At 33.8% G+C, this 14,547-nt stretch overlaps 1 protein-coding gene across 1 annotated transcript; it reads left to right on the top strand.

The window, feature by feature from the left end:
• The first annotated feature begins 2,920 nt into the window (after window positions 1-2,920).
• LOC143616558 (beta-adaptin-like protein C) lies at window positions 2,921-13,422 on the top strand. The gene is made up of 15 exons (XM_077089357.1): window positions 2,921-3,014; window positions 4,002-4,199; window positions 4,943-5,056; window positions 5,163-5,413; window positions 5,496-5,631; window positions 6,487-6,666; window positions 6,756-6,848; window positions 8,596-8,807; window positions 8,879-8,942; window positions 9,030-9,209; window positions 9,865-9,957; window positions 10,046-10,428; window positions 11,524-11,713; window positions 11,794-11,997; window positions 13,047-13,422. Exons 1-15 carry the CDS (start codon window positions 2,928-2,930, stop codon window positions 13,344-13,346), a joined length of 2,685 nt encoding a protein of 894 aa, XP_076945472.1. The 5' UTR covers window positions 2,921-2,927; the 3' UTR covers window positions 13,347-13,422.
• The last annotated feature ends 1,125 nt before the right edge of the window (window positions 13,423-14,547 follow it).

Raw genomic sequence — 14,547 nt, 5'->3', positions numbered from 1 at the left:
TACATAACAAACATTACAAAGTTAACCAAGTGGCTCTCATCTAATATTTCGTGTGTGTTATATATTGAAATTAATCCACCAAAACGCACAAAGATGAGACCATAAAGGAAGTTGGGAATTTATGTCGGTATTATATATTATCTATGATTAAAGAGTTAGAGCCATTAATGAGATATTTGTTTATGGCTCATTAGTTTTCACTTTAGTGAAGCAACATTCCCAACATTAGGGGGATATTTGAAGCAGTTGGAAAACGAAATTATATGAATGAATTATCATTGATCCTTAAATTAAAATACATGAAGAAATTTTTTAAAGGATAATTCAATGAAAAATTGGTGAATCAATTACTAGACTCGTTCACTGACATATGTAGAGTGACTAAGCCACATAAATCAACAGCTTATGTTCCAATTAAAATAAGTGTCCTGGAAGGACGACCATACATTGGTAATGTGCGAGTCTAGGGCACGCCTGAAGCGTGGTAGACTAGTCGATTCCAAGAATCCTCGAAAATTGGAGCAAGTAATGAAGATGGTCAAGTCGAGATACAACAATAAGGTCTCTTAAAGAGATACTGGACATGATGGTTCGAGAAGAACCGTAGGTACCTGAAAACAAAGAAGTAAATTAGATTTTATCATGTCTACAAGATATATGGAATCGAAATAAAGTCGACGTCATTATAATTTTTTATATAATATAGCGCTTGAAAATGACGAGGATCAAGATTTAAGATCTGCCTATGAAAAATGATTGGCCAAAGTGGAAAGATGCAAATAGGGCAGAGTTGAATTCTCTAAATAATGACAGGTTTTTTGGACCAACAATCCATACAACTAAAGTTGTAAAATGTGTTAGATGCAAACGGGTCTTTTATGTGAGTTATGAAAATTCAATTAAGTGATATAAGGCAAAATTGGTGGCACAAGGATTTTGCAAAGACCCGTGATTGATTATGAGGAGACGCATTCTCCAATGGTGGAATCATTAACTTTCCAATACCTAAATAGTCTGGTAATACAACGAGAGAATTAATACGTGTCTAATAAATATTGTGATTCAGTTGATACTGAAAGTTTACATGAAAGTCTATTAAGGATTTGAATACATGTAAATTATGTTCTCGAGAACACTATGACTCATGTGGTATACAGATTCATATTTGAATACGTTATGATTACTTTATATGTTAAATATAGCTAGAACTCCTGAAGAGTTCCTAACACGTGAATGCTTGAAAGGTTAATTGAAACATCTAAAGGATGTAATTCTTATATACCAATAAGCATACATAGAAGAAATTGTACCTAATAATTATCGTATCTTAATAAACAAAGAATGGTACAATATGGGTTTTGATATATGATATATAAATTGATGTGTCAAATGAGTAAGTTCATGCAGCAAAACTCATGAGGAGTGAATGCACATCAATAATTGGTTAAGATGGAAAGAATTTCGTGATGGATTGAAAACGCCTAAGCATCGGCATGAAAGCATCAATAATGTTCTACAAGGTTAAGATATTGCATATGGACTGAATAGTCGGATTCAGCGTGGCACGTACAATCAGAAAATATTCTGATAAAGAGGGAGATAAGTTGGATGTAATTAGTCATAATTTTATCAAAATTTTACTTTTAAAAGTTCATATAATCACAGTTTACAGTGATGATGTATACATCATCGAGAGAAGCTGCAGAATTTTAGAAGGAGAATTTTTGAAATACCTTGACATAATGTGATTATTACTCGACCTTTAGTTTGAGTATATGTGTAATTATATGTTTATCAATCCATTAAAGTGCATTTAAAAGATATTGAGACATTTTACCAAAGACAATATTCATTCTTTGAGTACGTAAAAGGATGCCAAACAATGCACTATATATCATTTCCTACATGAATATGAAATATTATTAGTTCGGAAATACCACAATTAAATGCATAAGTGCATTATATTGTATTATTAGCTATATATGATTATTATTTTCTTTATTTATTATATTTATCGGCATGTGTCTAGCTATGAGACATAGAAATGGGTTAAAACATATATTTCAGGTATGAAAGATATGCGTTTATATTTTACTAACCTATCAAAACAAGTTTTGTTAGTCTTGTCATGCAGAGAAACACAACAGGGTATCAATACAATAGTAGATGGTTACGAGATGACACAACAGAAGTTTTCACGTGAAGATCATGCAACATTGTTCAACTTAACAATTCGCATGTCAAGAGACGAAGGCACAAATGATTGAGTACAAAAGTTTTGAAGCTTTCACAGATGATCGATATTTACCATTTTAACGGATATATAAATCAGGGGGAGACAATACGCGCTGCACTCTTTTTTCTTTAGCTATGATTTTGTCCCACTGGGTTTTCCTAGCAAGGTTTTTAATGAGACAACATCTCCAAGCGTATTAAGTTGATAACCAAGGGAGAGTGTTATAAATATATTAATATTATGGTTACCAACACCTAATATAGGTTAGCTTCCTTCCCAAGTTTTCCTATCATGTATATATATCTCATTATACCTCATTGTAATATATACAGTATTAATGAAATCTTCATTTTTCTCCCTAATCTCTTTCTTATATGTTTGGCTATTAGGCTTGTTTCATCATAAAAAAATTACAAAAATGACCTGATTATAACACTTTTAAAACTTTACTCTCGTACGTTTTCGCTCCGAAAAAATATTCGGCAAACAACCTAAAATAGACATTTATGTTTTTTTGTTTCCACTTGCCTGGTGCTTTCAATTTCAAATCTGGTAAGTTACCAAATCGGGTCGGATCCCGTCCGACTTTTCAAAGCACCCGTTTTCTTCAATAGCTCAATCTCCATTTCAGTCTCACACATTCTTTCTTTGTTTCCTCGTCCAAGCTCCGTAAGATCCATCAGCGGCAGAAATGAGCGGCCACGATTCAAAGTACTTCTCCACTACTAAAAAGGGTGAAATACCTGAGCTTAAAGAAGAACTCAACTCACAGTACAAGGTTTACCTATTACTTCCTGATCTGATTACAAAATACCTGTAATTGCTTCAATTTCGTTCTGTTGTTTTAATTTGATCTATAGTTTCGTTATTATGCCTGATGTATTGTCAGATCTGTAACTGTGATCTATGCAATTACTTAATTAGGTCGCGTTTATTTTGACCTAATTATGATTCGTTTCTCGTTCTACGCATTTAGATGTTGTTAGTTAGTACTTAGTAGTTGCTGCTGCTGCTGCTGCATCTAATTACAAGTTTGAAACATTGTATGAGTTATGATTTCTCTACTGCATAATAGCTTTACATACTCAACTGCCTGATGATTACTTTAAGTTCCATAGTTATATCTGTTTTTGGCAGATTTTGGGGTTAACGCACATAATATAATATTTATGTGAAGATGTACTATAAAACCGTTATATTGGAAAAATCAGTTTTGTTATTAATACACGGGGCAAAAGAATAACTCAAAGAAAGGAAATCTATTAGTTATTCGTTAAAGTTCTCATTTATTCATTGACCTGAATTAGACGGGGATGTATCACTCGCAGACGTAATTCGTTTATTTGCATTAAACACCTTGGAATTCGGAAACAATAAAACGTCGTTCCCTTTGCATAACTTTGCCAGTTAGTTAAGTACTGTATTTACTTGAATGAGCGTGCTACTGCATAACATCTTCAAATATTGAACCTTCTAGTTACTGTGAGCACACTTTGCATTTGGCAAGTTCTATAGTTTTCTGTTTCAGGAAGATTTCTCTTTTTAATCTGATGTAAGGCACATAACATGTACGCTAAGATGGACTAGAAAATTATTCATAATCTGGACGGCTAGTTTTGCAATTGAAAGCCGAAGTCGTTGGTTCTTTGGAATCTTTTACTCTTTGGAAACTATGAAACATCTTTTTGTTTGCATAAAATTGAGTAATTAACTGTTACTTAGTTAGTTATTATATTGCTTGATGTGCTTTTTTTCTGACGTCCAGGATAAGAGAAAAGATGCTGTTAAGAAGGTGATTGCTGCCATGACTGTTGGGAAGGATGTCTCTTCACTATTCACAGATGTTCTGAACTGTATGCAGACAGAAAATTTGGAGCTCAAAAAGCTCGTATACTTGTATCTCATCAACTATGCTAAAAGTCAGCCTGACCTGGCTATACTTGCAGTCAATACATTTGTGAAGGCAAGAAGTAGCAAAGTTCTCTGTTTAACTTAATGCGTGCTCTTTGGTGTTTTATCTTTGGGGACTGTGATCCTAATCATCTTATATCTAATAGAATCACTCATACCATGCATGCTCCTGTATAATGATAATCATTCTTTGTTAAGGAAATTAATAAAGTAACCAAAGGACCAAACTATGATTTGCCTCAAGAACCAGCTGCTTAGGTTGATTGTTTGTTAGTTTGTAACCTATAATTCTGAACTGCTTTATGTGAAATGAGAATGAGGGGGACCAATGAATCATTCACTATATGCTGTTGCTCACTGTAATGTGGTTTTTGGAATCCTTTCCATTGCTCTTATTTTGGTGATCTGGTACTAAATGAAGAATTTATTCATGTTTACTTTCAAGCTTATCTTCTAACTAGTGTGATTGGTGAACATCTGTATGATCGAGTGATAGTGAAGGATCTTAAGTCTTGAGAGGCAATGTAGATTCAGTCATTATCCTGTATAAGATGAAAAGTGATACTTGATAGTGCTACTAGCGAAGAACTTTTATTAGATGAAAAGTTTTAAGATTGTTGTAATGGCACCATCTGCTAATGAATGAAATATTTTCTTTAGTGTGTTATATTTTACTTTTTCTTTGAATATCTTAAGCATGCCAGGAATAAGCACTCAAATCATTCTCTCAAGTCGTAAAAAGTACTTCAAATTCCATAGCGAATTTTTTAATAAGATTGTGAATGAATATTACAGGATACACAGGACCCAAATCCTTTGATCCGCGCGTTAGCTGTTCGAACAATGGGATGCATCCGAGTTGATAAAATTACAGAATATCTTTGTGATCCCCTGGAGAGGTGCCTTAAGGTAGCATTATCTGTTTTTGAAATCTTTAATTACCGATTAATCACAGTATTTCAAGATTTAACACTCTATTTCCTTCTTTGGGCATCTTTATGTTCTTTATTATCAGGATGATGATCCTTATGTTCGAAAGACAGCAGCTATATGTGTTGCTAAACTTTATGACATTAATGCCGAGTTAGTTGAAGATAGGGGCTTTCTGGATGGCCTTAAGGATTTGATATCTGACAATAACCCTATGGTTGTAGCAAATGCTGTTGCAGCTCTTGCAGAAATTCAAGATAACAGCAGTAAACCCATCTTTGAGATCACCAGTGTTACACTTACAAAACTCCTTACTGCTCTAAATGAATGCACTGAGTGAGTGTGATTCTTGAAATTATATGTTGTCATATTTTCTGTTTTTTTGTGTTTTTGAATGTTGTTATCAAAATGACAACAGGTGGGGTCAAGTCTTCATATTAGATGCTCTTTCTAAGTACAAGGCAGCCGATGCTCGTGAAGCTGAAAATATTGTTGAGAGAGTCACTCCAAGATTACAACATGCAAATTCTGCTGTCGTTCTTTCAGCTGTTAAGGTGGATTTGCTTGACTTTTATCTCATGTAGTTGTTATAGGCGGTTAAGAGGGCGGCCTGTCCTGTTAAAATGGTTTGGGTTTAACGGGTCTTTCTTGATACCGGTCGAAATAGATTGTGTTGACCCGTAAACACTCTTCCCCCCCCCCCTTTTAAACCCTTGTATATTATAAATGCATTGAATATGATTATATGTGGGGCTGTAACGAACTGAACGTCCAACTAACTGTTTGTGAACCGTTCTGTGGTAAGTTAGTTTACGTTCACTAAATAAACAAACGAACGTGCACTAGAAATTATATCATTTAACAATGAACGAACATGAACAAAGGTCGTGTTCGTTCAATTGTGTTAGTGAATATTCTGTAATGTGTTTGTTCATTTAAGTTTGTTTATATTCGTTTGTTCTGTTTGTTTTTGTTCGGTCAGTCAACGCTTTTTAGATTTTCTATATATTATAATATATATAGTGTATTATGTCAAGTATTTTCGATAATTATGTCAAGCACTTAACTTTATATTTATTTTAAGGTCAACGCTTTTTATTTTATAAATTAATATGTTTGTTTGTCTTTATGAAATTAACGAATGAACACAAGAAATTATGTTCGGTTATGTGTTCATGATCTGTGCATTTGTCCGATAAATGCTTAGCAAATGAACATGAACTAGGTCCTGTTTGGTTCAATTCAATTTGTTTACAGCCCTAAATGTATGCTCACAAAAGCAGTAATAATCTACATCTTTGATTGAAAACAATCTCAGAAGGTTGGATGCATTTATAATATTGTATGTGTGTCCTATATTCATGTTCTGAGCTTTGTTGTTTTATATTGTAACATTATTACCTTAACAGATGATCCTTCAACAAATGGAACTCATCACTAGTCCAGATGTGATTCGTAACCTTTGCAAGAAAATGGCTCCTCCTCTTGTAACACTGCTTTCTGCAGAACCTGAAATTCAATATGTTGCATTAAGGAACATCAACCTTATTGTACAACGGCGTCCCACAATCCTTGCTCATGAAATTAAGGTATCATGATTTAACATTTTCTTTCTTTGACCACCATTCATACTTCATAGGATTTAAAATAGATCATCTAAATTGCACCTACTTTGTAGGTGTTCTTTTGCAAGTACAATGATCCGATTTATGTGAAGATGGAAAAGTTAGAGATCATGATAAAGCTTGCTTCAGATAGAAATATTGACCAGGTAATTATAGTTCTTCAAAGTAATTATATCTTTAGCATATATGTTAGGAGACCATAACTTGGACCTAGTCAGATGGGCGAGGTAAGATGCCAAAATGGGTACTTTTGGACTTTTGATATTGGTCAGATCAAAGTTATTTATCTTTTATATATAAATAGTGAGTCGGATACTTAGGCCCCGTTCGTGTTCGTTCGTTTAACTTTAATCGAACAATCGATTGAACACGGACAAGTAAATGAACTGGGTATTTTTTGTTTGTGTTCGTTCGTTAAGAAAGTGCATGTGTTTGTGTTTGTTTGTTAATAGTATAAACGAACGGTTAACATATGTAAATGAACAAACGCACTTGAACACAGACGAACAAACATAACCGAGCAAACACCAGTTACAACGTGAACATTGTTTGTTGGGCGTAACTAAATTGTAAGAGGTAATATTATAATTACATAAAACTAAACTAAATTGTAATGGGCCTAAATATTTTAAATGAATATGTAAGTGAACTTCAATTAACATAAACTAACGAACATAAGTAAACGATTTTTTGGACAACATCCAACAAGAGTTTCCACTGAGTGAATAATGGATCCCGATCCTAAAAACAATAATGCTTTGGAGTAAGCTTGAGTAATCAAATGAAATAAAGCACTGCGATAAGACCCCATACCTAAAGCTAACATCATATAACCCAATTGAGACATTGTGGAATAGGCTAAACCCCTCTTAATGTCTTTTTGAGCAAGAGCTAAAGTAGGTCCGAAAAAAAAATTGTTATTATTCCTATCAAATAGATAAAATTCATTATGTGGGGTGTGACTATGAAAAGAGGCATAAGTCAATCAACCATTTTGAAATAAGGAAATATCCCCCCTTTTGACTTGCTTTTTACTTGTTGGAATTGAGACTTTATATTCAGATAGATAATATCTTGTCATTTTTTCGACGCTTCTTTTTGTGCTCCTTAATGACCACAAATTTGGATCTCTTATAATGATAACTAGCCAATTCTTTCTATCGTTTTTTGCCACCCTTTTTTCATTTCACAAGATTCTTTAGAAAATTCCCTCAATTATTCTATCCCTGACTACTTATAATCAGTTGACTTGTTTTAGAAATCTTAGCTATTTTTATATAATGATAGAAAAGGAGTTCTTTTGTATCAAAATCTTAAAAATATTTATATTCATTATTGAATATTGAAATTGAAAATTGAATTTTAGATTGAATTTTTGGGGCATTCATCGAAAGGAGATATGTGCTTCGAATTTTACTTTAGGGAAACAATAATTTTTTATTCTTTATTATTTATTCATTTGAATTTTTCGTCTCTTTCAGTTTGCAAATAAACGAGCATAAAGGGACGAATGTAAGTGAACGTTCGTGAACATAAATGAACGAACAAGATATGTTTCATGCTCGTTCATTTTAAACAAGTTGTTCATGTTCATTTGTTTATTAAATAAACAGCTTGTCTCTGAACTGTTCACGAACGGTTCACTGTCGGTTTGTATACAAAGATGATAACACAAGTTATATTGTTCTGATAATAATACATTTTTTTACCTATGAGTTTTTTTTCATTGAAAATACACGCCGAGAGCCTTTTGACCTGTTTCCCTTTAACCTAACTTTTCTTTAATTTTACACATTTGAACCATTAGAGATAAACATAACCCGACTCAAACCATTTAGGTAAACGGGTCAAAAATGTCGTGTCTAATTTTTTTCAATGAATCTGATTATACAGGTGTTATTGGAATTCAAAGAATATGCTACTGAAGTAGACGTTGATTTTGTGAGAAAAGCTGTGCGTGCTATTGGGCGTTGTGCTATCAAATTAGAACGAGCTGCTGAACGTTGCATTAGTGTTCTTCTAGAGCTGATAAAAATTAAAGTTAATTATGTCGTTCAAGAAGCTATTATAGTCATTAAGGATATTTTTAGAAGATATCCCAACACGTAAGTTTTCATTTCTCTATTTGTTAATAAACTCTTTTTATCATAATGCTTATTGAATACTTTCATTTCAGTTATGAATCCATCATTGCCACACTTTGTGAGAGTTTGGACACTTTGGATGAGCCAGAAGCCAAGGTATTAATATTATGAAGTTCTAGAGTTATAATATATTAATATGTATTACAAATTTACCTTAACGATATATTTATATTTTTGTAACAGGCATCAATGATTTGGATCATTGGTGAATATGCTGAAAGAATTGATAACGCTGATGAACTTCTTGAAAGCTTTCTAGAGAGTTTCCCTGAAGAACCTGCACAAGTCCAATTACAATTGTTGACCGCCACGGTCAAACTTTTTCTTAAAAAGCCAACAGAAGGACCACAGCAAATGATTCAGGTAACGCTTCATGGTATCAATTGGGCCTGTAAACGAACACAAACGGGTCATGTTCGTGCGTTTAACTGTAACTGAAAAAGTGATTGAACAAGAACAGTTAAACGTACCAAAGTTTCTTGTTTGTGTTCATTTGTTAAGAAAATGAACGGGTTTGTGTTCGTTATGTTCATTATAGTAATATAGTATAGATGAATGGTTCACAAACATAACTGGACATAGATGAACGAACGTAACTGACCGAACACCAATTAAAGTAAAAGTGAACGTCAATTTGTTGGGCCTAAAAAATGAATAGAACTAGACTAAATTGTAATGGGCTGAAAAATTAGGTGAATATGTTAATGAACGTTAACGAACGAACTTAAACGCAACTAATGAGTATAAACGAACATTCACAGACATAAATGAATGAACGAGACATGTGTTAATGCCTGTTCATTTAATTAAATGAACAAATCTTACTCATGTTCATTCATTTATTATATAAACAAACATAAGCGAACTTCCCACCTGACAGTTCATTGAACGTTTGGTTCATTTACAGTCCTAGTATCAATTAGGCTTTATAAATGTCAAACTTCTATCTTCTATATATCCGTTTTGAACTTTTGATGAATCTGATTTCAAGTTATAACGTTGGTCGTTCGCTTCATAGGTTGTTTTGAATAATGCCACTGTGGAAACCGACAATCCAGATTTACGCGATCGTGCTTACATATACTGGCGCCTTCTTTCAACTGATCCCGAGGTTCTTAATTATGATCCATTTCTTAAAAATTGTAATCACTTTTAATTTGTAAATCCTTTATACTAATGGCTTGTATTACATATGTTAGGCTGCTAAAGATGTTGTTTTAGCTGAGAAACCAGTGATAAGTGATGATTCAAATCAATATGACTCATCTCTTCTTGACGAGCTTCTTGCAAATATTGCTACTTTGTCTTCTGTGTATCACAAACCACCTGAAACATTTATAACGCGTGTGAGGACAGTTCAAAGAACAGAAGAAGAAGAGTTCCCTGATGGTGTTGAAGGTGGGTATCCAGAAACATCATCTACACTGGTGTCTGATGGTGTTGCACCTCCACCGCCTGCTTCTGCTGCTAAGCAGCCAGCTGCCGCTCCTGCTCCTGTGCCGGATTTACTTGACCTTATGGGTCTTGATGGTGGTGATGATAACGCTATTGTTCCGGTAGATCAACCTTCAACCGATGCAGGGTACGTGTTTTACATAGTAACATGGCATGCCAAAAAAAAAGACCAGGGTCTATTTGTGTTCAGTTTTATCTCTAACGGGTATGCCTATAAATGAACCGCACGAACACGAACGAAGCAATGAAGCATGCTCGTGTTTGTTCGTTTAACTTTTAACTGAACAAGCGATCGAATACGAACAATCAAACGAACTAGGTTTTCTAGTTTGCTTTTGTTTATGTCTGTTTGTTAACAATATAAACAAATGGGTTGCGAATGTAAACGAATAATGAAAATAACTAAATAGATGAATGAACATAAGTCAGCTATAACAATAAAAGTAACGTAAAAAACAATGTGTTGGACCTAAAAAGTTACTAAAACTAGACTAAATTGCAACGGGCCTAAAAAATTGAATTAATAGATTAACAATAGTAAACGAACAAACTTAATCAAGCGTAAACTAACAAACATAAATGAAGATTAACGATCGAGTATAAACGTATATAAATGACGAACTACATGTGTTCATGTTTGTTCGTTTAACTAATGAACACATTTGTTTGTTCATGTTTGTTCGTGTATTAAATAAACTAACATAAACAATTTCCCACCAAGAACTACATGTGTTCATGTTTGTTCGTTTAACTAATGAACACATTTGTTTGTTCATGTTTGTTCGTGTATTAAATAAACTAACATAAACAATTTCCCACCGAGAACTACATGTGTTCATGTTTGTTCGTTTAACTAATGAACACATTTGTTTGTTCATGTTTGTTCGTGTATTAAATAAACTAACATAATCAATTTCCCACCGAATGGTTCACTGAACGTTCGGTACGTTTACAAGCCTACAAACAGGTCAATTGATTTTCATAAAAAAAAAGTTCAGCTAAAAGTAGAACAGGTCAAACTGGTTGAGAGTGGTTCAAAGTGTACTACTGTACTTTGAATTAATAATCTTGTTTTTATAACCCTGATTGTTTACAAGATTCTATTCTTTTAAACAAGACAGCAAAGGTACTTGTTGGCCAATGATCAAGCCAACCCGACCAACTCACCCATGACCTAATAAATGATAAACTTCAAACAGTTATACTTTTGCTATCATCGCAGGCCGCCTCTACCCATATTATTACCGGCAGAAAACGGCCAAGGTCTAGAAATTAGTGCCCAGCTGGTACGAAGGGACGGTCAAATATTCTACAGTTTAATGTTTGAGAACAACACAAACATCCCACTGGATGGATTTATGATCCAATTCAACAAAAACACATTTGGTCTCGCTGCTGGTGGACCACTTCAGGTACCTATAATCTATCATTAGGTTGCAATATCCGCATCTTGCTATTCTGGTTTTGAGTAAAATGTATGTTTTGTTGTTAGGTCCCGTTAATTCAACCGGGAACATCGGCACGAACACTTCTTCCTATGGTTCTGTTCCAGAATATAGCACCGGGTCCACCTAACTCAATGTTGCAGGTTGCGGTGAAGAACAATCAACAGCCTGTTTGGTACTTTAGTGATAGATTATCATTACTTGTTTTGTTCACCGAGGATGGACGAATGGAACGCTCTACCTTCCTTGAGGTAATATTAACTCCTTTTCTATTTCACATGTAGGATTGTAAACAAGGCGAGCCGAGATTGAGCTCAGCTCATTTAGCATACCAGAGCTCGAGCTCAGTTTCGTTTCGAACTTATATCCAAAGCTCCAAGCTCGCCTTGTGAGAATTTTTCAAGCTAGGGCTTGGCTTGGCTTGTGCATTATTTGTTAATTATTAAATTATTTTTGTTTATCTACGTATATAATTATTTTTATATGTTCGTAATTATATTTATATATATATTTCATAATATAATTTCTATATATATATATATATAGGGGAAAGTTAGCGTACAAACTAAAAAAGTGTGCTAATTGTGCGAATCAAGTAGTGTAATTATATATACAAGTAGTGTAATTACACTATGCTGTATATATAATTACACTACTTGATTCTCAAAGTTAGCACGATAATTTAATATGTGTTATTCAGTTATTTATATCTTTCTTATGTGTAATTAGGGGTGCGCATAGGCCAGCTTGGGTTTGAACCAAAACTGAAAATTCGGAGTTTTGGGTCTTTGAATACTGTTTGGCTTAGGTTTTAAACGGTTTCAGTTCGTTTTTGGTTTTACCATTTTTGCTTGAAGTTTTTTAACCGACGAACATTGGCCCAAAATAATGAATTTGGGATAAATCTTTTTTTTAGTTGATGATTAGTTGGTTATTATACATTTGGGCTAAAATATACGGGTTACATTATTTATGAAATTCTTATAAATTACTTAACCAAACCAGAAATTCGGTTTTTACACAAACAAAAAGCCAAACTGGTGGTTTTTGTTTGGGTTTGGTTATTTCGCTTTCATGCACACCCCTAATTATATAAATATTTTTAGTATGTAGTATATATATTTATATAAATCGCGAGCCTTGCTGAGTTCGGTTTATGAAGCTCGGGCTCAGACTCGTTTATTAAACTAGCTTATTTTAGGCTTGATCTTGTCTAAAGCTCAGCTCGTTTTATACACCTATAATCACATGCGTTAAGCAAATTCAAAAGTTTGATATTTTGATGATTTTTCTTTTGCAGACATGGAAGTCGTTACCGGATTCGAACGAGGTGTCAAAGGATATTGCTGGTATTGTGATAAACAATGTGGAAGCGACTATTGAACAGTTGGGTTCTTCCAACATGTTCTTTATAGCCAAACGTAGGAACGGGAATCAGGAGGTTTTGTATCTGTCAGCTAAAATCCCAAAAGGAATCCCGTTCTTGATTGAACTCACAGCAGTCATTGGTGTTCCTGGTGTCAAGTGTGCTATCAAATCTCCGAGCCCAGAAATGGCCCCATTATTCTTTGAAGCACTTGAGACCCTTCTCGGGGCGTGATTTGTATCGTGTGTTGCAGTTTTCTCGATTTTTAATTTCATGAGAGCTGGTAAAGTTTGACTAGAATAATGTGGTAAAAGTTGACTTGTTTTATGGCGATGGTGATTTAATTTTTCAAGCTGCTGTTTTCCTTCTTTTTGTTTTTTATTACAGTTTATTATTGTCATTGTAAAGATCATTATAGACATAAAATCGTAACTATCAACTGGCTTTGAGGACATTGTAGAAAAACATTAATGTTTTTTTTTCGGTTTTTGGGACTTTGGTTGTTCTATATAGATGCATTGTTTGTAGAGAAATTCACAAAGATAGCATGTAGTGATTTATCACTCTAGTGTGGTCATGTGAGAACAATTTTAGCGCATATATTTATAGGACACGTGAATCGTTGGTCGTGTATCTGTTTTTACACTTTTTGTAGTTTGAATTGTTAAATTAAATACCATAGAAACGCTCATGATTTTGTTAACTGTGTGCGCCGTGCCACGAAAATGCAACCTTTATGAGGTTCTCTCATAAGTTGATAGTAAGCTGATTCGAGATGGCTATTCTCCCAATTGATATACCCTTTGAGCGGGTTAGACTCCAAGAAACATTAGAGAGAAAGAGACAATAAAACTTTGCTAATTTTCTTCTTTCCTTTCACAACTAAAAGGTTTAAATACAAATACTAAATGGAAACATGGAGAGAAACATAACTAATGTGGGAACATGCATCATGGGAGAAAACTACCAAAATCATGGGAAAAACTAGTAAATAAAATAAAAAGTAAACGTGCAAAAGAAACGGTTATGCGGGTGGGTTCGTATCATAAGTTTTGTTTCTTTTGAGTATTTTTCTATTTATCGAGTCTTTTCTTTTATTAATGTCATTGAGCCTTTTCCTGGTCTGGTCTTGTATATTTAAAAAAACAACTCAAACCCATTCGCATTTACAAAACAAATGACTCATCATGATAGCATCTCAACGTTCCCAAAATTTTACACTTCTGTATAACATGATGAATTGTCTTTTAATTAACGTTAACCGAAAACTATGGATGCTACAACCACAATGTTATAAAGACATGATAAAACTCCAAAATATGCTTTTAACACGTTCAATATGGACATGACATAGAGGAATTTAGACGTCATATAAACCGACACGAAGTACATTACATGGTTAAAGATGAAGCAGTGAGTACCAACAACCAACTAC

The sequence above is a fragment of the Bidens hawaiensis genome, unplaced genomic scaffold (assembly GCF_021521415.1).
Source record: "Bidens hawaiensis isolate Kalapana, Puna unplaced genomic scaffold, B.hawaiensis_p1.1 tig00002306_1, whole genome shotgun sequence".
Lineage (NCBI taxonomy): Eukaryota > Viridiplantae > Streptophyta > Magnoliopsida > Asterales > Asteraceae > Bidens > Bidens hawaiensis.
This window is presented reverse-complemented; position numbering and strand designations above follow the sequence as displayed.